Source organism: Rosa chinensis, chromosome 1 (assembly GCF_002994745.2).
Source record: "Rosa chinensis cultivar Old Blush chromosome 1, RchiOBHm-V2, whole genome shotgun sequence".
Classification (NCBI taxonomy): domain Eukaryota; kingdom Viridiplantae; phylum Streptophyta; class Magnoliopsida; order Rosales; family Rosaceae; genus Rosa; species Rosa chinensis.
This window is the reverse complement of record NC_037088.1, coordinates 42,147,952-42,171,174: the sequence shown is the minus strand read 5'-3', so window position 1 is coordinate 42,171,174 and position 23,223 is coordinate 42,147,952. Positions and strand designations below refer to the sequence as shown.

The window sequence follows — 23,223 nt, the reverse complement described above, 5'->3', positions numbered from 1 at the left end:
ACATGCGTTGGCCAAACATTTCATGAAGGTATGTAAGTCAAACAGTTCAATTATTTCCAATATAGGAAAACATGATCTCTTTTATGTAATCAAAAATAAAAAACAAGTGACTTTTTTTAACCTAAAGGCAAGCCCAATAACTATCTGTTGGGCCATCAATATCTTTAAGGGGTTGTTGGCCTGATAAATAATTGGTGACAAGTGACTACTTCCTCCGATTATTATCGTTCATTCGGTCATTATATAGGAGATTGACCTTCTTTTCTATTGCAGTTCACATGCCACCCAAATAAAGTGACCGGCTTGCAATTATTAGGTCAATTTGCATTAAACTACGGATACATATAGAGTGTGATGATGGGATTTTGAGAGAAAGAGGCCTTGGCTTTAGTTTTGTATAAGGAACTAGGTTGACATATACGATCAGCTACGTCACTTCCAACTAGATTTGATTAAACAATTTTGAGGGTTAACTGCTAGGGAAGCCGATGATGAACTCATTAATGGGAAGTGGGGAATTGAAAAATTATTTAGTCAAATATGGAGGTCTGGATAGGGATAGACGTTTTCATTGATTTATTCTAACGGTTATGTGACATACCAACATTATCAGAACCACCAAAAGAATAAGCTGCGTTTGTTTCGAACTGTAAACGACTAGGTTCTTGGATCAAGTTGAAATTTGATATGTAGACATTTTCAACTGGACTACACTGAGAATGAATAATAAATATTGAGAGAGAATAAATAGGCAAGTATAATCAAAAGAATCAGAGCTCGACTTCCATTACCAATCAGAAAGCTTCTTTCAAGGTACATGTATTGAAGAAAAGAACCACAGAAAATGGAAGCGTCTATAACCAGAGTCCAGAGGAAATGGGTTTCCAAAGAATGATGCGACTAATTTAACAATTGAACCATTTACTTATTGTTTATTACAACAGCAGACTGCAGACGCTTTAAATAAACAAATAGTAATAATTCCCCGCCATTATATTAATCACAACCAGGGATTGGCATCATCCAACAAACATGAAATGATGAATATAAAGAAATGATAACAGTAAGTGTAGAAAAGAGCATAGCGAGAGGACTAGTGATAATGGCTCAAAGCAGCTTTACTGCAGACATCGACAATAGTTGGTTGACTATCTGTAGCTAGTTTGAAGTGATCACCAAGAAACAGTGTAAAACAAGTATATCCCTAGAACAGGTAAAGGTTATCAGTACCAGGTGAGTCAGGGAATGAAGTCTCAAGCTCAATAGGGTCGAAGGGCACCTTCCCTAGCTTGCATTTAGTAGATTAAATTAACAGAAAATCTCAAGAAACTCCATCTCTGATATTAGCAGTAAACAAAAAGTGTTTGCCTCTCCAACAATGTTGCAGCTGATCATCTAAACTCATGCGTCTCCTTGGCAATTTCACTTTGTATAATTTGCTTCTGTAATCTCATTAACAGTCCAAATATGCACATCAAACTCCATATAGAGGCAAGAAGGTTTTGACAAAAGAGTATGCAAGTGCGCCCGTGAATATGTAACTGTCCACTCTATCCAGTATTCCACCTGCATTAATGTCAGTTGATACGATTAAAATTACAGTTACACAGTTAGAGAAGGAATATCACAATGTATTAAATAACAGAATAAACATTATACGAGCAGGATTGTCGTCTCCAATGATATATAATTACTGGAGATACTCAACTTTAATTTACAAATAACAAGCATTCTTACTATCATCTGATTAACTATGCAGTTCATTCTTATTTGTTTCATATGTGCTTCCGATAAATTGTGATTATGGTTTGTATGAGAAGATTCGAAACATCAAAGCATGGATGTCAAGTGAAACTTCAACCAACAATGAGAAATTTAATAACCACCAGCCAAATTTTAGGCAACATATATGGAGCGAAAGTTCATTTCCATAATGTTTCTTAGCCACCAGATGCGCATAATTTTTCTTTTGGGTCAAAGACAGGCACAAGTTAGGTTCTCCTTATTAGAGTAATAGTACACCCGCGCACAAAGGTATTCCAAGGACAACCTAACTAAGGACTTTCATATTAGCATTTTCTTCTTTTGGCCGGTAACGTCAGCATGTAGTTCGTATGTGAATGATTGAAATACATCTCACCCACTTTTACATATGGTCAGAATGTCAGATACGATTTACTAATCCAGATGCAAACCTGGAAAAGGCTTAAATTAAGTCCTCCATTCTCAATAGGAAACTACTGAGTTTATAATCCCGATATATAAACTTTCAAACTTGGAAAGCCACTTCCTCAAAACATTCAAAAAGACCAATGTTTTAGCACAAGATGCAATATGTGGGAAGTATTATTACCATGTCCTGGTATTAGAGATCCAGAGTCCTTTACGCCCGCATCACGTTTGATCATTGATTCAGTAAGATCGCCAAAGACAGACCCAAAGAAGTTCAGAATCCCAAAAGCTATAGAGCTGACAACACACAAGGATATATACATTGAATATATTAGAAGAGCTGTATTAATATCAAGGAAAAAAAAAGCTGATAAAATGCAGTGAGCATTCATCTTAAAGCAAAGAGGACCTCCAAACGGGTATAAAATGATGAAAGAATAATACCCATACAGTCATACTGCACCAGGTAAGCAAACCCTATGAATTAATTATATGCAGGAGCCCATCACGTAGTAACATTGTCACCATATACATCAATCTTCACTAGATCCTTTACGGCACTTTAAATAGGCATTTATAACAGAGAATCATGTTAATTTCCTAATACTATCCAATCTGCTTCCCTGACACGTCTTAGGTGCTGACCAATTAAACGATATAAGAGACTAGTTTGTGTTCCCCATTTACTCTCTAAAGTTCCCTAGAAATTAAGTTTAAAATCACAATGATTTTTTTTTTGACGTTGAATAAATTAAGAAAACCAGCATCACCTCACTCCTTAAACAAGAAATAAATTTCAGTAACTGTAAAGATTGCACGCAGGAAGACTAATACCTTAGCAAAGATTTTGGCCAGCAAAAAATCTTTGATAGTACTACAGTAGTGGCAATACAACCACATAAGCCTGCAATTGTTCCTTCCCATGTCTTCTTTGGACTAACACTAGTAAGCGGTGTCCTACCAAAAGCCTGTATTAGAGGACAGATCTCAGGGGTTTATCACAGGCATGAGGCCAACAAATATCATGTAGCATGGAAATCCTTCACAATTGCATCAACGAAACTAAAAGATCGAGCTAAAAAACATGGATGTCATTGATTGATTCTGTATACAGACAAAGAACTGTGCGTCTTCAAATCTTAGAAACCTAGATAACACATGGAAAACTTTGCAAGGCATATAAGGAAGTCGATACATAAAAAGACACACACACTAAACAAGATGTACAAACTGCTAAGTAATCCAACTGCTCACGTTATTGATGCCAAACTAACTACAACCTTATGAACTGAGATGTTAAGCTGCTTAAATAGTTGAAAAAATATATATAATCAAATAAGCTCTGAGAGACACATTAACAACCCAAGGATGGATTTATAAGAGAATGTGGTAAAAGGAACATACTAAACCCTAGTAAATTTGATTCAAGATGGAATCCATCCAGTTTTCACATGTTTGAAATGCTAAGAAGCTTTTAGCGCATATTTAACACAGGAATTGCTAGTCATCACCTGTGTTACCAAAGATGAAATTAATAACATTTGTCATTTTCATGGTCCTTTGTTGTAGGAATTTCTTGGTTAAACTTGGATTGCATACCAATTAAGAGGGATGAAAAGGACTCCACATTTGACCATGATATCCATATGTGAACCATACTGTCTAATTTGTGCCAGTCTGTCATGAGTGCTCAAGAAGCCCACTCTCGAACCTCAGTTGCATGGCATATTTCAAAAGAATTGAGAATACCAAGAAAACTAAACTTAAAAGAAAATTTCCAAATGAACAACCATAGATCTACAACAAATTTCATTGTAGATGTGCTGCAGAGCAATTTCAAGAGCCAAGATACCTTGCCACCCATAAAAGCATAAGTGTCGGCTGCAATAATGCTGCTGAATGAAATCAAGGTTGCAACAAGGCCAACGGTCCACTGAGCTTGTCCACCGAGAAGGATGGGCCATGATGCTCCAATTCCTGCCAAAGGAAAAAAACTATATAGGATTCATAGCTTGATGAGGGCTCAATACATTTTCCTTTCAAAATAATGGATGGTGACTCTTATGGTAGACACAGGAAAAGTTGGAGCTAATTTGGGAAAAGATCTGCCTGTGCCACAATCTATGCTCAACTTCTTACCAGTGTTTAAGGCTGGGGCCGCTAAACCACATCGAAGCTTAACCCAAAAGCAGGGAAGATATCCACAATAAAATAGCCCAAACATGGTGCTACTGAGCTGTGCAAAGCGAGGATTTCCTCTCTGTAAATGCAATGCCATAGCAACCAAAAAGGCAGCAGATGTCACAGAAACATCAATCTGACCGCGATACCTGCACATCAGAAGCTGTTATTATAAATCAGCATGGCTTTACAAAACCAAGTAAATAACTACAGAAATCAGTATGAATGGGGGAAAAAAATCCACTGATGCATCTCACCAACAGAGAGAAAATATAGAAGGTGAAGTAATACGCTATTAAAACAAACTTACTTTTGCCCACACTTAATTTTTTCAAAAAGATGGATGAAGAAGAATCAGTATAGACACTGTAATGGAGCAATGTTTAAATCAGCAGTACCGAGCTATACATATCCAGAGAACCCAAGTTTTTGTAGCATCATGGGGTTGCAATGAACAAGAGAAGTGCTCAACCATGAAAAGGGGATTTATACATGGGATATGTCAATGGTGTCATTACAATACCCACTACGCTATAGGCAGAAGAAATCAGAAACAAGGTAAAGGAATTTTGTCTTATGTGAGCATACTGAAATCAAAAGGCTGACTCCACTATCATACCGACATTGATTTTTTTTTTTTTTTTTTTTTTAGTACATATGAAACACTGTATCTCAACAGAAGGAAAATTGTTTCTTCCTTTTCCTTTTCCTGAACAAGGATACGATGACAAAATGGAAACTTCAACTGGTTACAAAACAACTTTGCCCACCCAGATTTCTGAGAACATCAAGGACATGGCTAATAATATACTACTTTTACAAAGCAAGCCAACCCGAAACTAACTAAGATTTTAAACAGCTTCCAATTTAATTGACATGTGATAATTATATAATCGACAAACTATAAATGTGACAAAATATCATCAAAAAGTAACAAAGCAATCTTACAAGGTAAGTAAGGGCATGAGAGCACAAATAACAGAACAAACTCGTGAAACGTATCTAGGTGGAGGGGTCATTCCTGCAGTAATTCCACGACTCCTAACCAATTCAAAATACTCCCGTGCGCCAACAAATACAGCTGCTGCCACAACTGTTGTGAATACCCATCCTCCAGCCAACACAACAATTCCAATAGATAATCCAATGCCAAGTCCAAAAACAATCCTTTTTTTTAACTGATTCGCCTTCTCTTGATTCTCTGCGACCGCATCTTCATTCAGCGACAATTCACGGCCTTTGTGGACTTCCTACAACATATTCATTTCAGTTTATTCCGTCAACAGATTTTCGCAACCTAACAAATATATGTACATATATATGAGGACAGAACTCTAGTGGTTCAATACGAAATTCTAACACAAATCTTTGTATAACCTCGGAATGACATGTACATCACAAAGTTACAGCCTTAATCCTAAACAACCTTTTTTAAATTCATAACATTACTCAATACTTCTACAAACCTTATCAAAGTTCCCAATGTTTCAAATCCTTAGCATGCATTGCCTTAATAGCATTAACTTTCTCAACAGGTCAAACTGTGTCCTAGAATTTTTCGTGCTAAATAGTTTCTTTCTCTATCCCAATCTTTTACATCTCAATACCAACCACATTAAGCCATTAAAGCAAGTTCCTTTCAGCTCTAAAACCACAATTAACACCACCAACTTCACCATAATGTCACTCTCAATCACAGCCAAACCAAAATGCTACAAAAACCAAAAATCACTGTTGTAAATTCTTCACATGCATAGCCTTGACAAAATTAACTTCCTCCCAGGTAAATTCCTGTTCTAAATTTCAAAGTAAAAAGGTTAAAATCCTTTTTTTCTTTTACCTCCAAGTACCTGTTTGGCATTGCCATCGCCGAGATGGTCCGGGTCGGCTCGAGCCACGGCAGCGATTAGGCGGCGGCGGGGGCGGCACAAGCCTCTAGTTGGGCCGAGCCCAACAACAGGTCTAGTTCCATCGATGGAGAAATCTAGACCACCCAATTTGGCGCGCGAACGAGGGAGAGTAACGGCGGAGGGACGGCAGGGACAGGCGGAGAGAGAGGAGAGAGAGGGCGGGAGTGGCCTGCTGCAGCGATTGAGGTCCAAATACGACGTCGTAGCCATGAAGAAAAGGGGGATTTGAATTAGGGGTTGGAGAGTGAGGTTAATAAGAAGAGCATGTCGGGATTATGATTTTTTCTGGTGCCGATTGTGGAGGCGGAGGTGTCGAGGAGTTGATATCATATACTCGTGTTTTTGTTTCCATTCTAAATTTCTACTATTTTTGTTTTTGAATAATGTCCTGTGACTTGCAAAGTAAGTTTTTTTTTTTTAATTTCTGATACTTGTGGTAGCAAAACTGACTACAAGGAAAAACTTCGGACAACACCGTTTCCAAGCTGATCCAACTGGAACGCTTTGTGACATATATAGAGGCAAACAATTATGCCAAATAATAGAGAAACGGTCTTGAAGATTGAAGTTTGCAATTTTATCAGCAACAAAATTTGCCTCCTGGAATATATGACGAAAACGGATGAAATTGAAGGAGGAAGCCGGCTGCAAAATATATGTAACTATAGTCTTGATCCTCGAAGAAACATTCACTTTCCCTAAAGTGGAATCAATAAGAATTTTTGAATCTCCTTCCACCAAAACATTAGGGAAGTTATAGAACAGTGGAGCATCAAGAGCGTCTCTAGCTAAGAGATGTAGCTTCAGCAACAAGGACAGAAGCACTTCTAATTTTTTTTAGCAGCAGCAAATACAAGATGACCATTAGAATTTCGAAAAACCAAACAAGTTGAAGCTGAGCCCTGCTTAACAGAACTATCAAAATTAATTTTAATCTGATTAAGATCGGGAGGTTGCCCCATTTGATATGAAAGTACTTTGAAACTTTAGAATGATAGTGTTAATGCTCAAGTCCGGCGGTAGCCGACTCCTTGTTTAACGCGGGTCCGGTGGGCGGACCGCTACTCCGAGGATTAGATGATTTCCGTTTGCTGCAACACGAGAGACAGGGCGTCAGAGGGAGACCGCGTTGGGCGGTCTTCACTTCTCCGATGCCTAAGTCAGTCAGTGTATATGGGCAGCATCACAATAAATGAGTAGTAATTGCGTAATTAATGAGGAGAGAGGAGAGAACCTTTTATAGTTGAGGAAGAGGTTGATGTTCTTCTTGTTTCTGATGTGGGACTGATGTGCTTCGATTCCCAACGTCTGGAGCTTCTGATGCTATCTTGACGCGGCGCATGGCGGCGCGTCAGCGGTGATCTGGGGGTGGTCCAGGGCTCAAGCGGTAGCCTGCCTGGCCGTGCCTTCGCAGGTCACCCCTTTGGTGGGAGTCAATACCTCTGGCGGTACAATGAGCGTGGCTCATTATAGCTAATTATGCTCGTTCTGGCACATGTAGGTACAGATAGATTTTAGGGTTAGAAATGCAGTAGTTAGTTCCCAACGTAGCAGCCCCAAAAAAATTTTGAGTTGGAGAAGGAACTAACTGCTGAGAAATAACTTTATTTCTTGTATGCCAAATAGACCAAGAAAGAATTAAAATTTGAGCTATAGAGTCAGTCGTAACATTAGAGTCATGAAAAAGATATTCTACTCTGTCCAGAAAGGAGCCAGACTAGCATACAGAAGTAGGAAAATAGGTTGGTAAATGCCAAACAGATTGAGTAAACTCACAATGTAAAAATAAATTATCCAAATTTTCAGTGACAATTATGTAAAAAGGACAAGAAGAAGGTATATTCTGGTTATGGACAAAAAGTTTATCTCTTATCTTTAGCTTATTTCTCATTAATGTCTAAGCAAAAATTTTAATCTTAGGAGGCATAGTTAACTTCCACATTTTGTTAAACAAAGATGATTTAGTGTGAGCAGGAGAATGCTGAGCAATTAACCATGAAGCTCTCTTAATAGAGAACTTACCATATTTAGAAAGACCCCATATATACTCATTTGGCATAGGAGTGACAAGAATTGGAATAGCTAGAATTTGTAGAAAAATATCTAAAGGAAGAATCGATAACAAAGTTTCTTTAAGATCCCAATTTATAAGGTGTCTATCTTGTGCAGGAATCAACATATAAAGAGGAAAAGATAACACCTAGTTAAAGTCCAAAATAGAATATCTTCTCCATTGCCTACAACCCATCTCATCCCTTCTAAAACTAACTGTCTAGCATCTAGATACCCTTCCAAGCTAAAGAATTTGAAGCCTTTTTCTTAGCAACTAATAAATGAGTATATGTAAAATATTTAGCAGCTAATAAATGAGTATATATCAAATATTTTGTAGAAACCAACTTAACCCACCAATTATGAGAATCAGTAAGAATTTTCTAAACTAATTTAGCGAAAGCTACTATATTAGACCAGTCAGCAGGTCTAATACCTAAACCTCCCATGACTTTAGGTAAGTAGACTTGATCCCAAGCCCAAGATGGGATTTATTCCCCTGAAGAAGGTTCTACATTGATTATCCAAAGCAAAAGTAAATTTTTTAGTACATTTAAAACAACATAAGACATGGTTTGGCATACCAGATAAGTTAGCCTTGATAAGAGTGAGCATACATCCTCTAGATAAAGTGTTAGCCCTCTAACCTACCAATTTCTTCTGCATTTTCAAAAGAAAATAAAGTTTCACTTGCACGTTAGTTTTTTTTTTAGAAGAAAGAGGTTTCGACATTTTATTTAATGAGAAAAAATAATATTACACGGTCGCCATAGAGTCAACTTATAAGAAGAAAATCAGAAAAAGCAAACCCTAGGGTGTTGACTGTTGAGCAAAGAGAGCGACGATGGAGGATTCGATCTTCTTTGTCGGATCTAGCAGAGGCGAGGTCCCTCATCATCAGGAGAAGTCTTAGAGTAAGGCAGGGGTTGCGGCTTGGTGCAGTGCCTTCGAGGTCATCGCTTGAGCTGCAGAGGAGGAGTCGGCGTGAGTCTGGCGGCGACAGTCGTCGCTAGGGCTGCAGAGGAGGTCTCTACTGTTGCAGGGGTAGTGGAGTGGAGGTCACGAGGCAGGACAGAGGCCGAATTTGACTGGTTCGGGAAAATTTGATACTATGGTAGAAAAATAGGCGGCGGAGTAAGATTGGCAGTAGAAAGTTGGGGTTGCTGCTCCTTCTGCTTAGGTTTGGGCTTAGGACTTCGGGCCTGGGCTCAAAATTAGGTTGATGGGCTCCATTTTATAGGCCTTCAAGTAGGGTGCCTTGCCACCATCATTTATCACTTAGTGATGAGGGTGGGCTAATGTCACACCCTAACCCGGAAATCTGCAAATTTTTTTTTTTTTTTTTCCGAGTAGGGATGTGAATAGCTTTTATTTGTCAAAGATAAGAAACACTTTGACAAATAAAAACTATATTGAAGAAATGAGAATCAGAGGTGACTTGGTTGTTGAACTCTTTATCACATAAGTAAGTACTAGCAAGCTTAGAAAATAAGCTTTATTGTACAAAGATAAACCCAAACAGCAAACTAAAACTTTATTTCACCTTCTCCTACATCCAAATTTTCAGAAATTAAGTTCTAACCCTCAAGAGCATGATCTGCACAATATCATAAAAGGGGTGAGCTTAAAGCTCAGTAGAGCAAACCTCATACATATAATTAGTGATGATGCAAGACAGAAAATAACTCCTTATACTCTAGTTGTTAGTAATCTTGTACTAATCTTGGTCACTAGTGTCTTCTTGCCAAACAATAGATCGTTTTATCAATAATAATTGAAGGGGCTTCTCTCCCCAAGTGTATATACCATTGGCTGACATTGCTGGTCCCTTACGAGTATTAGACTCAACTACACAACCATTTTCACTCTTTCTTCAAGCTAGGATCAGATAAAACAATATGATAATGAACTAAACATATATTTTACACAACATAAACAATCTGATCAGTAGCAAATGTCACTCAAAATCATATCAATAGACCTATATAATCAAACTTGAGGTTTCCCAAAACTTCCCCTACCTTAAACCTAATTTAGTAAAGCTGAGACTTTTGTTTCCAGACCTCTAAAGACTTGTCTCCGGTCCCTGCTATTTCCAAATTCTCTAAATTGTTTTTCTGCTCTCTTTTGTAACTTGTGTTTCTTACAGTAGGTAAAGGCCTCTTTTATACTAGAAGATGTAATAATTAGAACCTATAAGTAGACTAGCCACCTCCTGTTTAGCTTAGTCAGTTAGATAAACATTGGGAGCAGCTTACTGTCAACTCCTGCTTAGAAAAATCATCTGAGGATTATCCCAAACTGCCAGCTCCTGCTTTGAGCTTGTTGCCCAAGTTTTAAGCTGCTCTAAGAGCAGCCACTTGCTGCACACAAGTAACTTTATGTCTGCAGACTCTTAATTGTGGTTAGAAGTGTGTAAACATGTGTTTTCAACAAGCTACTAGGTGACACAGCAGTTAAATAAAATAAAATAACATTCCAGATTTTTTTTTTCTTCTTCTAATATGTTTCTGTGCATGCATTGCACGTTTTAATAGAACTTCCAGCTAAACAAAACTCAAGAAGAAGGAGCATAATAAGCTAAGCATTTGCTGGAAATTTTGGTACATTTGCAAAAAGTAAGGCAGCAAGTCAAGGAAGCTATAATTTCAAATCATGAACAAGAAATTGATGTAATGTGGCTTATGGAAATATGTATTAATGTAGATATAATACTTTGTAGATATGTCTCCTTCTTGAAACCAAGCACAAATTTTAGTATCTCTTTTCTTTTTTTTCTTTTTGACAAAGATTGTATATAGGTTAAAGTTTATTTTCTTTGTAATAAGTATTTGTATTCTATTCTAGTATTTTGTCAACAAAAACTAGTTAGTTTTTGACAAAAACTAAAGTCAGCAGAGATCAAGCAATGAACCCATATACAAAGCTAGACCTCTATATTACTAAAACAATTAAGTATCTAGCTATAACATAATTTAGTAGTGGTAAACTAGACTTTTATTAACTTAAGCCAACCCAAGTCTTCACAGCTAACCTAAGAGGTGGACCTTCTTGGGTAGTTGGATCAGTATATGATCCATGACCAATCATTTTTGGATCATGAGTTCTACAGAAGTTGTTAAATATTTGGGATAAGATTGGCTTTTCAAATTTAGGATATGTAGGAATATCTTCTAGGAGCTTTATGAGATTTTACTATATTCCATTTATTGAGTGAGGCTCAGAGATAAGTAAACTAATTAGTAATTACACACCGATAATTATTCCTATCTGTAAAATCCAAACTTCCTGGTGTCTTTAGATAATAAGCCTTCATTTATTTGAAGTCATTGATCCCAAGAAGAAAAAAGGATGTTAAACAACGAATCTAACATAAAAAAAAAAAGACTCTAATCTCATAATTTGATACAAGATCCATTAAGTTTTCAAAAACGAATATAAATATAGGTAGACCCAAATAACGCAACTCACGTTAAAGAAAAACTCAATAGAGTAACCAGTCGAGCACTCTTTTAGTACATGTTAGAATACATTATTTATTATAATCAAGGGTTCAGCCTTTATGTCCCCTCTCCCTAAAAAAAAAAAAAAATCTCAATTTTAAATTTGAAGTCTTGTCAAGATGTTGGGTCATGGCTTCTCCATTAATCTCTATCATGCATTTGTATGTGACCATGACCCATGCATTTTAAATAATTTTGCAATGGGTGCAAATGTGCAATTATGTCATATTACCATTCAACATTCAATCATGATTGATTAAGGGCATAAAACTTCTCTCAAATCCTGAATGATTTCAAAATCAGCATGAGCGTCTCTTTTTAGGGATATATAGGAATCGAGACATATATGGCATAAATCATATATTCTCCAAAAGTTAACTAGCTTATAGGGCATACTCCTACAATACTAATATCTTTTGCATCTAATGTTCACAATTGAGAACAATGTCAATGCAATATGTGGTATTTGGCCCTTTTTGGGTTTCTCTGTGGTATTTGGCCCTTTTAATACATTATTATTCTTTTTTTTTTTTTAATAGGAATTGATTTCATTAGTAATCAAACCATGAAAACAGGGCAGAGTTTAACAGAACTTACATAAGAAAATCCGGAAAACCGGATAACCTATCTAAGCCAAATTAAACTCATTAAAGTCTAAATGGACGCTCGTTGAACAACCAGCCTAAGCTAAGCAAGAACAATCTTGCTTTCTAAGGAAAAATCATTCATCTAGTCTAACCCACCAACACGCATTTATGGTACAAATATCAACTAGAAACATCTTAGATAAGCTTATAGAAATTACTCCTACTCTAAAAGGCTTGAGTTCAGAATGTCTATGTCTTTGTGTTAATGCTCAAGTCCGGCAGTAGCCGATTCCTTGCTTAACGCGGGTCCGGTGGGCGGACCGCTACTCCTAAGATTAGGTGCTTCCGGTTACTGCAACACGATAGATAGGACATCAGAGGGAGACCGCGTTGGGCTGTCTTCACTTCTCCGATGCCTAAGTCAGTCACTGTATGCGCAGCATAACAATAAATGAGTAGTAATTGCGTAATTAATGAGGAGAGAGGAGAGGACCTTTTATAGGCGAGGAAGGGGTTGATCTTCTTCTTGTTTCCGATGTGGGACTGCTGTGCTTCGATTCCCAGCGTTAGGGGCTTCTGATGCTATCTTGACGTGGTGCGTGGCGGCGCGTCAACGGTGATCTGGGGGCGGTCCGGGGCTCGAGCGGTAGCCCGCCTGGCCGTGACTTCGCAGGTCATTCCCTTGGTGAGATTCGGTACCTCCGGCGGTACAATGAGCGTGGCTTATTATAGCTAATTATGCTCGTTCTAGCGTATGTAGGTACACTTTGAAACCCTAAGTAAGTACTTCTTCCTTTCCCTTGAGGTTGGAACTAGCACTTGCCTCAGGCTCTTCAGCAGCCAACAACCTCGGCAATAGGTTGATCTTCTTGCTCATCTTTGAAATCTGCTGGCTCGAATTGAGCCCAGGCCTAACGGCCCAAGCCCAAATCCAAGCTATTGAAATATAAACCCAAACACATTGCCAAGCCATCGCCGTTGGCATCAGAGCTTCCGGCGGTCGGCCTTTCCACCAAAACATCACTCTTCAATCAGTAAAGCACTAGAACCAAGTAAATTTGGTCAAGCACCCAAACGGAGACCAGCACTAGAACTAGACAAACTTGATCAAAAAACCCAAACGGACCCCAGCAACCAATCCCAACGTGGATTTGCCAGCACCGATGAACCATGCCTCAACTTCGATATGCTATTCCTCGACCTCGACTTGCAACGATGCCGACTACCCTCGATTACCATGGCTGCTGCTCTGCGGATCAAAACGCCGGCCTCTAATCTGCGTCAATCGAACCACTGATCTTGATTTCCTCCATACACAGTTCCTCTTTATAAAACGATCGCAACCAAACTTACCCTCACAAGGATCCCTGTCGACCTCGAGGGTCGACACTGACCACGGCGTGAATATCCGCCGTCGAAACTAGGCTGACCAAGGCTCGCTGCACTCTATTGGAGATCGCTCTCTCACCTAGGGTTTTTTTCCTTCCCTTTTTTTGTTTTTTGTTTTTTGTTTCTTTTCAGATACATAGTTTTTAATCTATAAACACAACATAAAATAAAGGGAAAAATTCTATTTAGTCCCTGAAGTATGACTTCGTCTTCGTTTCAGTTCTTACCTTTCTAATTTAATCCCAAAAGTCCCCGAACTCAAAATTTTAAATCCAACTGATCCATTCCCCCCTTTTCATCCGGTTGCTTGCTGACATGTCAGTTTTCGAATGGCCAGCTCAGCGCCACGTAAGACGCCAATTTTGTAAAGTGACGAATTTGCCCTTGGCCTCTATTACGATAGTTTGCGGTGTAGCAAGACCCGTAATTCCCCTCAATCCCTAAAATTTGAAAGCTCGACCCTCTCCCAAACCCGTAATCCCCAAACTTGCAATCCCTAAACCCTTCATCCCCAAATCCCTAATTCTGATTCCCGTTCAAATTTGAAACCGGTACACCTGAAAGTGAAGTCCGGCTAGAATAGTGAACGAAACTGATCAGAGTTGGAACCCGATAAATAGAGGTGGCGACATGGTGGTGAAGGACGTCGATGTTTGGGTTCCTCGAGATGAAGGAGGCGAGAATGATGAGCTCCCTAATTATGGTGAGTTTTCGATTGCGCCCAATCTGCTGCGATTTGTGTGTACGGATTGATGATATGATATTCGTTTCTAGGGTTTCTGAAAAAAAAAAAAAAAAAAAATTGGGGGTTTTAAATTTACAGGGTTTGTGGATGACTATGTAAGTGTTTTTGGTTGCAATATTCATCTTTGAATGATTGGTGTTGGATTTAAAGGGTTCTGCTATGGTTTGCTGGGGTCAATTTGTAGGGTTTCTAAAAAGTTTGTGGCTTTTTAGGTGTTTGAGTTTCTGAGTTTGGGGATGTTTGTTTAGAGCTGAGATTGAGGGTTGGTGTGAGGTGTAAAGTATGAAAATGAGTGTTTGATATAGGTTGTCAAGCTGCTGGGTTGTTGAAACCGTGTGTATATGCTTTTAATGTAGGCCAGGTTGTTGTTCAATGGATTTTGCCTTTTAATATTGGGTCCTAGTAATGTTGTGTGTGGTCCTAGCAAAGAAAGAATTGTTTAGTCTCCCATTTGAATGCTTTGGCTGTGTGTGGTCTTGTTGTCTGCTTGTTGTTATTTGTCCCTTTTCTATTTTGTGTTGTACCTCTTTTAAGAGGCAAAGAGTAGTGCTTGTGGAGTATTTATTAACTGTTAGGTAAAGTTACTAATGCTTTTCATTGACTCATGCAGCTCATCCAGACTATTTTACAGTCAAGATATTCCATGGAGGGCGTTTAAGTGGCAACAACTATGTTGGAGGCAAGGTCGATTACTATGACAATGTGGACAAAGATAAGATGTCCCTTGTTGAAGTTGATAATATGGTGAAGCAGCTAAATCCAAGATATGCAGATGAAAGGATTGATTATTGGTACCAAGTTGGTGATGAAGGAGACGAGTTGATGAAGTTAGTGACTGATTTGGATGTGGTCACTATGTGCACTGCTGTTCCTTATTGGAGATTGATAATTCTGTACTTGGACCACAAGGGACCAGAAGATATAGATGAAGACTTGTTTATTTATGAAGACTTCTTTTTTAGTCAAGTTGGTAGCAGCGTTGTAATAGAAGAGCTACCTGATGAGCCTAGACCTAGACCTAACAAGGGAGTTGTGATTCGGGAGCTTGAAGACCATGTGCCTACCCAAGCTAGCAATGCTTGTGAAGTTAATCCAAAGGAAAAAGGGAAACAGAAGCTACTAGAGTATACAATACCATCTGATAAGGGTAAGGAAAGTGGTAAGCAATGTCCAAGAAGTATAGGGCAATGTTCAAGTGGTGTGCAAGGTTCAAGAAGTATAGGGAAGTCAAGTGTAGAAGTAGGTTCAAGTGTTGTAGGAGTAGGTTCAAGTGTTGTAGGGCTATCAAGTAGTGGTGTAGACAATGAAGGGAAAGGGCTGCAAGGTGTTGACCTTCTAGATTATCTTCAGTCATATGGTGGTGGTGAGGGTAGTAAGGTTGACAATGAGGATGAAGATGGGACAGCTAGAGGAGAGAGTGGGGGTTCAGACCATAGTGAGGATGAAGATTACGATCCTATAGCAGATGATGAGGACTATGTCAAGTACGGGGTAGATGATGATGATTGGTTGGATGATGTTGAGCATGAAGAAGCTTCACACAAGTAAGGAGAGAGTGAGGGTACTGTTGGACAAAGGACTAGTGTGCAACATGAGGAACCAAATTTTGAAGATAATGAAGACTTGTTTGCTGAACAAGAGTCTGATGAAGAACCACCCAATTACATTGTCAACTCGGATGGAGAAAAGGAGGAGATAAGGTTGTACTTTAACCCTAAAACTGATATGAGAAGGCCTGTTTTCAAGTTGGGGATGATGTTTGGCACAGTTCAGATTTTGAGAAATGCTCTTAGGGAGATGGCTGTACAAGGTGGCTGGGAGTATATTTTTTTAAAGAATGACAAAGTAAGACTAAGGGTCATATGCAAGGAGGAAAATTGCCCTTTCGAGTTGTTTGCTTCAAAAATGCAGCATGAGGATACTTTGATAATCAAAGGTTACAATCCAGTCCACAATTGCACAAGGAAGTATAACAACCAGATGGTGAAACAGAGATTCTTAGTAGCAAAGTTCAAGGACCAGATTGCTCTTAATGAACATTGGAAACCAGGTATATTTACTTCAACAGTTCATGGTTTCGATTTCTTTCTTATAAGCTGTTTGAATGTGAGTTTAATCAAATTGTCATTTGGTGTTGCAGATTCACTAGCTAGAACAATGTCTACCAGTATTAGAGCAAAGGTTTCAAGCCAAATGGCTTATAAGGTTAAAAGGGCAGCCTTGCTAGAAGTTGACGGCTCTATAAAGTATCAGTTTTCAAGGTTAAGGGACTATGGAAATGAGCTGAAAAGGGTTGATCCAGATACTACAGTCGATATTAAGTGTGATTTCAACACTACTTCTAAGAATCCCGTCTTCAAAAGAATGTACATTTGCTTGGGAGCCCTCAAGAATGGAATCAAGGCTGGATGTAGAAGTGTGATTGGCTTGGATGGTGCACACTTGAAAAGTGCTTTTGGGGGACAGCTTTTGACAGCAGTGGGGTTGGATGCCAATAACACAAGCTGGGTGATTGCATATGCAATGGTTGAGATGGAGAATAAGGACTCATGGATTTGGTTTTTGCAACTATTATGCAAGGACTTGGAGATCGAGGAAGATGGAGCTCGGTGGGTTTTATTAGTGACAAGCAGAAAGGGCTCAAATTGGCATTTGAGGAGGTGGTCCCAAGTGCACATATCAGGTTCTGTGTAAGGCACATGTGGACTAACTTTACCAAACTTTTCCCTGGAAAAGTGATGAAGGACCAGATGTGGAAGTGTGCCAAGTCCACTACTATGCCTTCCTATCTTAATGACATGGAGGAGATGAAAGCCCTTGATGAGGATGCTTACAATTGGATGACAGGTATTTGAATACAATCTGTTTGTACAAGTATATATTTTATCTTGTTTTCAGTTTTTAACTGCTGTTTTGGTTTTGCAGAGGATGAGAGGCCTCCTAAACATTGGTGTAGGGCATTCTTCAACACAGCCAGTAACTGTGACATTATGGACAACAATCTATGTGAGAGTTTCAACTCATGGATTGTGGAAGCTAGAAAGAAGCCACCAGTCACCATGTTTGAAAAAATAAGATTGAAGCTTATGAAGAAGATTAAGGTGAGAAGGGCAAAAATGGAGGCTTAGGAAGGAAATATTTGCCCCAAGTTAAGGCAGGTGTTGGAGAAGAGCAAGGCGAAGGCTGCAACCGATTGCACTCCTACATTTAATGGTGGGGATGAAGCTGAGGTTGAGAATATAGAAGGAAACAAGAATGTTGTGAATCTAAGGTTGAGGACATGCAGCTACAGGAGGTGGGATTTGACTGGAATCCCATACAAGCATGCAGTTTCAGCCATAAACTTTCTTAGGCAAGACCCCGATGAATATGTTGCTGATTGTTATTTCAAGAAGAGGTATATGGCTATCTACAGCAATTTCATCATGGCTGTTAACAGCATGGACTTGTGGGGAAGATGTGAAGATCCACCAATCTTACCTCCAACATATTCAAGGCAGCCAGGTAGGCCTAAGACACAAAGGATTAAGGATTCCTCTAAAAAGTTTCAAACAGCTGAGGGTAAGCTTGGAAGGTAGTAGAGATCCCTCAAGTGTGGGAATTGTCTCCAAGTAGGCCATAATGTTAAAACTTGTCAAAGGCATTTGCTGTCGAAGGAAAACAAGAAGAGAAAGGTCAGCAATGAAGAAGGTCAAGGTTCTGATCAGGTATTTTTGATTTTGGGATGCTTTGAACTGTTTTCATATGACAAAGAAAGGTCAATATATTTCTAACACAATGAAACTGTTATTGCTTGCTGCAGGCCAAGAGAGGAAAGAAAGGTTCTATGTCTGCAAATGAATTGAGGAAGAAAGCAAGGGAGAGAGCAGAGTATCAAAGAGTAAGATTGTCTTCAGTTATAGAGAGTCTGCTATTTGTTTGACCATTTGGTCACTTGATTTATTGGTTATTTGTGTAGAGAAAGTTTGCTGCTGCCAAAGCTGCAAAACTGGCAGCAAATAGGTCTGCCCCATCCACATCAAGGCCTACACAATCTACATCAAGGCCGGCACAATCTACAACCACACCTACAAGCTCCAGGCCAGCCCAAGTTGCATCTGCCCCAACCAGACCTACGAGTTCAAGGCCATCATCAAGCAAGCAGGCTGCAACTTCAATAAGGACATCTCAAAGGATCAGAGAAAGGTCAGTTACAACAGATGGAAAATAGGAAGTATGACTCAATTCTAGCATAGGCAGCAATTTCATTATTGACATCCTTTTTGTGCAACTATGTGCTGTGTCACTTAGTTGCTAGCTCTAATCTTTTGTTAAGATGATTAGAACTAAATTTCAAATAGATCTGAACAATTTGTGAGGGCATGGCAATGAACCTTCTTTACTTATAAGGCTAGTGGCTTAGAACCCTCCTTTACTAATGTGGGACAGGTAAGACAAAGAATATGCCCTAGAAGGGCCGTGTTTTAGCTTTAATGTGTTGGTGATGTATTGTGGCAGGCTTGGTGGTTGGTTAGCATCTTTGTAGAACTTTAGTTCTTAGGTAGTTAGGTATTTTTTCTAGTTGAGCTTCAAGTTTTGCTTTATTTTCAATTAAATTTCTTTGGGCTTAGGAAGCCTTTGAGATACCACGATCAATCTAAAAGGAGGGTGTCAAAGGAAAAGTTCTTTTATTTTTTATTTTTCCTGCTTTCTAGTCTAGTCACATTAAAGCATCCCAAATCTTGAATGTGTATTAGTTTACTAGAGTTTGGTTTATGTATTAGGTTTGTAGCTTAGGCATTGGCACTTGGTTTCAGGGCTCGACCCTACCTTATGTAACTCTGACAATGACTTAGCACAGACGTTTAGAGCTATTGAATGGAGTCATTGTTCTCCCAGAAAAAAAAAATATCTAATCTTATCTATCAATATATAATTCAATTATGATGTGAATCCTCAATTAAGTCAAAACTTAAAAGATAAAAGATATGTAGACTCTTTGTATATAAAAATTAGTCCAAAAAAATTACAAGTATGATTAAGACTAGATGTCTAGATGTTTTAAATATTTAATTTTGCTACGTCAAAATTGTATCATAATCATGTCCATCGACTTTTTATGGAAACTACAACCCAACTTATATTCTTCACAGTAAGCGGATAAGATTATACATCTAGCAATTTCTTGGAAATTTTTCTTGTGCATGCATGAGTTCTGTCTTGCAATGATGAATAAGAAATTAGTGGAACTAGTTAAAATAGCATTTTTTCGTTAAAACAATTCCATATATGCTGATGAAAAATAAATTTCTTAATCCTCCAAAATTAGTATATCAATCATCACATATAATCGTGACAGCAAATAAATAAATATACCATTTACACCCTAAACTCTATTATTCTATGCAAAAATCTAGTATAAAATGCCACCAATCCCAAACGATACACCACATATTTTCTTCAATCAACAATTTCTGTACCTAATTTTGAGTTGCAAATCATGACTGCAAAAAGGAGAAAGGTTCAAGAAAAGCTAGAAACTGCGAATATGACAAATGAAGCTACTCTCCAAGTGGAGAATTGGTGGGAGAAACCGATTGCTCAGCTTAATGAGCAAGAAATGATTTGGCTAAAGGAGAAACTACAAGACCTGAAGATCAAAGTAGTTGAGCGAAAAGCAGAACTAATGCGGAATGTTGAACAACAAGATACAAGCAACTGCAACAAAGAGAAGAGTTAAATCCATTTCTTTAAGAAGTTCTTGGTTTAGCCAAAAAAGAGCGTTGAATATGTCTTCTCAATCTACTCTTAATCCTCCTCTCCACCATGCATGAAATAATAATGAATGAAATAATCTTTTTCTGATATCACAATAATCTTTGTTTGCAGTGTTATGTTGTGAACTCTTTTTTGTGTTACTTTTATTTTATTTGCCTAACTGCCATGTTAACTTGGTCTTGTTTTGTTCCTTTGTTGCTAGGTTTTCAATTCCGAACTTATCTTTTAATGAAATAAATGTTAAGTGATTAGTATTACTTAAGCCATTATACATACCTCCCTTACCCCATCTCTAAACCTTATATATATCTAGATTTGCTCCGGCTAGAATTTGATTGGCAGGGTTCTGAGTTGGGGCAGATATTCTTGCAGTAGTGTGACCCTTACTCAATTGGAGCTTTGCTTGTCCAGAGTCGCAACCCCAAGTCCCTTTCTAGATCTATTTAATCCAAACCGACTGCTCTTCCATCTTCATTTCTTTCCCTTTCACTTTTATTTCGTTTTCCTTTTTATCCATAAGCCTCACTTCAAAACCTAAATTTTTCCTCAGATTGGCTACTTGCTAGTCCTCACTTTCTTCACCTCAATCAACATGATGTCTCTGAAACCAAAATTAACTAGTCATATGGATGTTGTGTCGACCCAATACGGATTAGGGGCAGAAGAGTGGAGCCCTCTCTTAGGACTACACTATCTATGGGTGCTAGGATGTAGACTAGTTGTCATGGGAAGATCTATTGCCAAAACTTGAGGGCAGAATCATCCACCCAACCTTATATAGCAGCGTGGGCAATGAGAGACGACGAACCTGAAGAGAGTTTCAATTCGGGTGTTTGAGTTACTTTTTTGTTTTTGCTGTTTTTGGATTCCACTTTGGACCAATCTTTTCTTTTGTTTGCCAGTGTTCTTTTAAGCTATCAGCTTGTTTCATTTAGAGAAGTCTATTGCAATATGTTTTCCGGGTTTGGCAAAATAGGTAGCAAGAGACGACGAATCTGGAGAGTTTTGATTTGGGCGTTTGGGTTGTTTTTTATGTTTTTGGGACTCCACTTCTCGATCCATCTTGTTCTTTGTTTGTTAGTCTTGTTTTAAGCTACCAGTTGTTTCATTGGGAGTAGTCTATTCTAATGTGTTGGGTTTGATATTTTTATTAATGTATGTTTAATTTCTTGATAAAAAAAAAATATTCAATCATTAGCTATTCCTTGAATGGGTAAGGCTCTAATGAGGACATTTAAATCAAAAGGTTGGATGACATGTATTGTGAAGGAATAATATTTCAACCAAAATTTGGACCACTCATCCAATCATTGATTTGAAGATACTCATGAAATCCTCATTTTTAAAGTCTTAACTTATTTACTAGAGATCCTCCCCTTCTGACAATTATGAAGTTAAGGAGATGTAACAAAAACTGAGAACTCTCATGTTTTCTCCCCCTAACTCTAGCATCTTCTCCTAATGGCGGCATCGGGCACTATGGTTGTAGCTTTGGCTAGTCTTAAGCATATGGGTGGGTTTGGTCACCCTTTTTTCCTCAATCTCTCTCCAAGGTTACTAGGCGTATGGCTGCGAAGAATGGCCAGTGGGATTGAGACTTTCTAACTCTCCTTTTGGCGTCTTTGATGGCGTCGGATCTTGTGGGTTTAGATCCATGTGGTGGCGTTGAAAAGTTTGTCATCTTTCTTTCTTGGCGGCAGGGGGCTGTTTGGATGGTGGTATGTTGATGGGGTCGTTGTCATTAGTGGAAGCAGCATGGATCACAAGCTGCAAGACTAGTGGTATGATGTTGTAGGAGAAGCCATTGCCGACGGATGTAGCAGTGCTAGCAGTGGTCTCAGCAATGATGACGGTGGAGGTGGTTAGATGCTTGGAGGAGGTGGCTCCAAGTTGGGCTAGGGTTCCTTCCAAGGTCATGGGCTGGACATTGGGCTTGGGTAACTTTATCTGGACTTGGGCTACAAACTCAAATTATTATTTTTGTTTTGTCAGATGTGCTTGGGCTTACTGTTGGACATATTATGCTTTATCTTTGACCACAACGCCTATTAGTTTCTCTGGGGATGCCCCTTTGCGTGGTCCTAGGATTTTGTGAATAAATTAGGGTTGGAGTTTGAATTGTTCGGTGAGAACTCTAGTAGTGCCAATTTACTAATTCAATGGCTTGCTATCTAGTGTAGCTTTACTTATGTAGCTTTAGGGTTACCTAGGTAATGATACAATTCTATCGTGGCCTTTAAGGATGGTCATTGTGTATCGTTACCTACTTTCACGTTTAATGGATTGACACTCAATTTCCTTGATAAAAACTTTAAGAAGATGTAAAATGAGGAATTTTAAATAGGTAGGCGTGGGGTTAGGGATAATTTTATTTTCGATTTTTAAAAAAAAATTGAAGGTATCACCCTAAACACTTTATGATTAATATACCATAAGCCCTTCGTGCACCGCTTCTACTTTGTTCCAGAACGTTGCGAAGAATTTCCTTGTCCGGTGTTGGTACCCTATCGTCGAAGGTGGCCTTGGCCACGCTGATGGTGTGCGGTTCATGCTGCCGAATGAGTGTTTGCTCTGTATAGCAGGCTTATGGCTTTCTAGGATTGTCAGACATGGAGATTACAGCAGAGAAGTCGGCTCAGGTTCCAGATTCGAGGCTGTGTGACTATAAAGGTAGCAAACACTTATTCAAGGAGCGATTTTCGGTGGATCCCAATGTTCTTGATCCTGATCTTTCCAAACTTCGACGGCCGCATCGATGAGAGTTGTGGCGGATTTGGAACTGAGAATCTATATCCATTGTGGTTCAGATTTGTTCAGTTATCCTCGATTTCATTTGATCTTGTGGGTGGTGGCGGCGGCAGTCGCAGTTGCCGGTGGCTCGCGTCTGACTTGCCATGGAGTAGGTGTTTAGGCTTGGTTGGGCCTGC

At 38.8% G+C, this 23,223-nt stretch overlaps 2 protein-coding genes and 1 long non-coding RNA gene across 5 annotated transcripts; 2 read left to right on the top strand and 1 right to left on the bottom strand.

The window, feature by feature from the left end:
• Window positions 1-794: 794 nt before the first annotated feature.
• Window positions 795-6,636, bottom strand: LOC112176402 (phosphatidate cytidylyltransferase 4, chloroplastic). 3 transcript variants are annotated; one of them, XM_024314309.2, is made up of 7 exons: window positions 6,194-6,636; window positions 5,302-5,599; window positions 4,312-4,502; window positions 4,025-4,149; window positions 3,007-3,140; window positions 2,354-2,469; window positions 795-1,566 (listed from the first exon to the last, which is right to left on the bottom strand). In XM_024314309.2, the coding sequence occupies exons 1-7, from the start codon at window positions 6,471-6,473 to the stop codon at window positions 1,475-1,477; spliced, it is 1,236 nt and encodes a 411-aa protein (XP_024170077.1). In that variant the 5' UTR covers window positions 6,474-6,636; the 3' UTR covers window positions 795-1,474. The 3 variants fall into 3 exon arrangements, with proteins under 3 accessions (XP_024170077.1, XP_024170085.1, XP_024170095.1); XM_024314317.2 differs by having other exon boundaries at window positions 5,302-5,603; window positions 6,204-6,635; XM_024314327.2 differs by having other exon boundaries at window positions 5,302-5,603; window positions 6,194-6,359.
• A 9,628-nt stretch (window positions 6,637-16,264) lies between these two features.
• On the top strand, window positions 16,265-17,233 carry LOC112167108. Its single transcript, XM_024304078.1, has 2 exons — window positions 16,265-16,589; window positions 16,680-17,233. Exons 1-2 carry the CDS (start codon window positions 16,265-16,267, stop codon window positions 17,231-17,233), a joined length of 879 nt encoding a protein of 292 aa, XP_024159846.1.
• A 16-nt stretch (window positions 17,234-17,249) lies between these two features.
• On the top strand, window positions 17,250-18,781 carry LOC121051270. The gene is made up of 4 exons (XR_005805411.1): window positions 17,250-17,386; window positions 17,465-18,246; window positions 18,342-18,419; window positions 18,498-18,781. It is a non-coding gene; the product is annotated as an uncharacterized LOC121051270 (long non-coding RNA).
• The last annotated feature ends 4,442 nt before the right edge of the window (window positions 18,782-23,223 follow it).

Coding starts and splice junctions, on each gene's coding strand:
- LOC112176402 (XM_024314309.2), bottom strand. CDS start 6,473: ATGGCTACGACGTCGTATTTGGACCTCAATCGCTGCAGCAGGCCACTC. Junction 4,503..5,301: donor CTCATGCCCTTACTTACCTT/GTAAGATTGCTT, acceptor TCTGATGTGCAG/GTATCGCGGTCAGATTGATG. Junction 3,141..4,024: donor ATGCTTTTATGGGTGGCAAG/GTATCTTGGCTC, acceptor CCTCTAATACAG/GCTTTTGGTAGGACACCGCT.
- LOC112167108 (XM_024304078.1), top strand. CDS start 16,265: ATGAGAAGGCCTGTTTTCAAGTTGGGGATGATGTTTGGCACAGTTCAG. Junction 16,590..16,679: donor TAATGAACATTGGAAACCAG/GTATATTTACTT, acceptor TTGGTGTTGCAG/ATTCACTAGCTAGAACAATG.